The sequence below is a fragment of the Penaeus monodon genome, chromosome 23, assembly GCF_015228065.2.
Source record: "Penaeus monodon isolate SGIC_2016 chromosome 23, NSTDA_Pmon_1, whole genome shotgun sequence".
Classification (NCBI taxonomy): Eukaryota; Metazoa; Arthropoda; class Malacostraca; order Decapoda; family Penaeidae; genus Penaeus; species Penaeus monodon.
In genome coordinates, this window is record NC_051408.1 from 23,413,355 (window position 1) to 23,414,434 (window position 1,080).

The 1,080-nt window shown below is 34.8% G+C and overlaps 1 protein-coding gene across 1 annotated transcript in view; it reads left to right on the forward strand.

Annotated features, from left to right (window-relative positions):
• Positions 1-105: 105 nt before the first annotated feature.
• Positions 106-1,080, forward strand: part of LOC119588384 — a 1,376-nt gene continuing 401 nt past the window's right edge. The window contains exons 1-3 of the mRNA XM_037937063.1: positions 106-121; positions 291-432; positions 610-692. Of these exons, the coding sequence (XP_037792991.1) occupies positions 119-121; positions 291-432; positions 610-692 (228 nt within the window). The 5' untranslated portion in view covers positions 106-118. The remainder of the gene's footprint in view (positions 122-290; positions 433-609; positions 693-1,080) is intronic.

Here is a 1,080-nt window from a genome sequence, read left to right on the forward strand (position 1 = left end):
AAGCGATGTACACACAAACGCACGAGAGAATGCTGTCCTAGATTTTGGTGCTGAGACGGAGTATAAAAGAGTTCAACATCAGAATTTGCTCTCAAAGAGTGAAGCGGTCACATTCATCATGGTATTTCTATCCCATGTTTTTATACTTATTCGTTCATATTGATGTTATAGACAGTATAGGGTTGTATTTGAATATAGGATCAAAGTACGCCATTATTCCTAGACAATGTAGAGAACTGAGGTTGAATGTTGGCATATATTTAATCATATTTATAACATTTTCTCCTCAGACACATCAAATGCAACAGATGCTCGTTTTTTCACTGCTTGGTTTGGCTTTACTTGGAGTGTTCCCACTGGTGGAAGCATGTGACATCCCCTGCCCCAACCGCTTTGGCAAGCAGAGATGCTGCGATGGTGTTTCTCCCAATGGTAAGGGATTAGTTCCACATTCGCTCTACGTGTCAATTGCGTACAAGATATAAAATGGGAGATGGGTTGTTATACATAAATTCCTAGTCTTTAAGATACCTGAAAATGTTATTTTCCTGTAATTTGCTGAAAGTTTTGCAGTAGTTGAGATTATGTCATCATTTTGTATACCCTCAGACTTTCCAACCTGCCCCCCTATGCCTCGAGTTGAGGTTAACTGCAGTGACAAAACTTTGTTTGAAAAAGAAGTACGAGTTCAGGTAATTTCTTCATTATCTTATGTTTATCACCATTATCGTAGTTAGATATATCTGTCACATGCATTTTCAACAATCTTGATTGCACTACACTTAATGTTTCTTCTAATTCCAACTCCACATATTGTTTTTTTTCACTACTTTCTTGCCGTTGTCTCTGCAGTACCATCATGAAGTGAAATGACCGTCACAATTATCAAGCATTTTTATTTTTCAGTTAGAAAATTATTATACATGTAATAGCATTACAAATCTTCAGCATTAGTGTGACATTAATGATGATAATGTTAATAATAATGAAAATGCCAATATGTGTGTTATAACAATTGTGCAAATAACAATAATATTAAAAATAAAGGAAAAAATACAATAATGACTATAATGATGATAA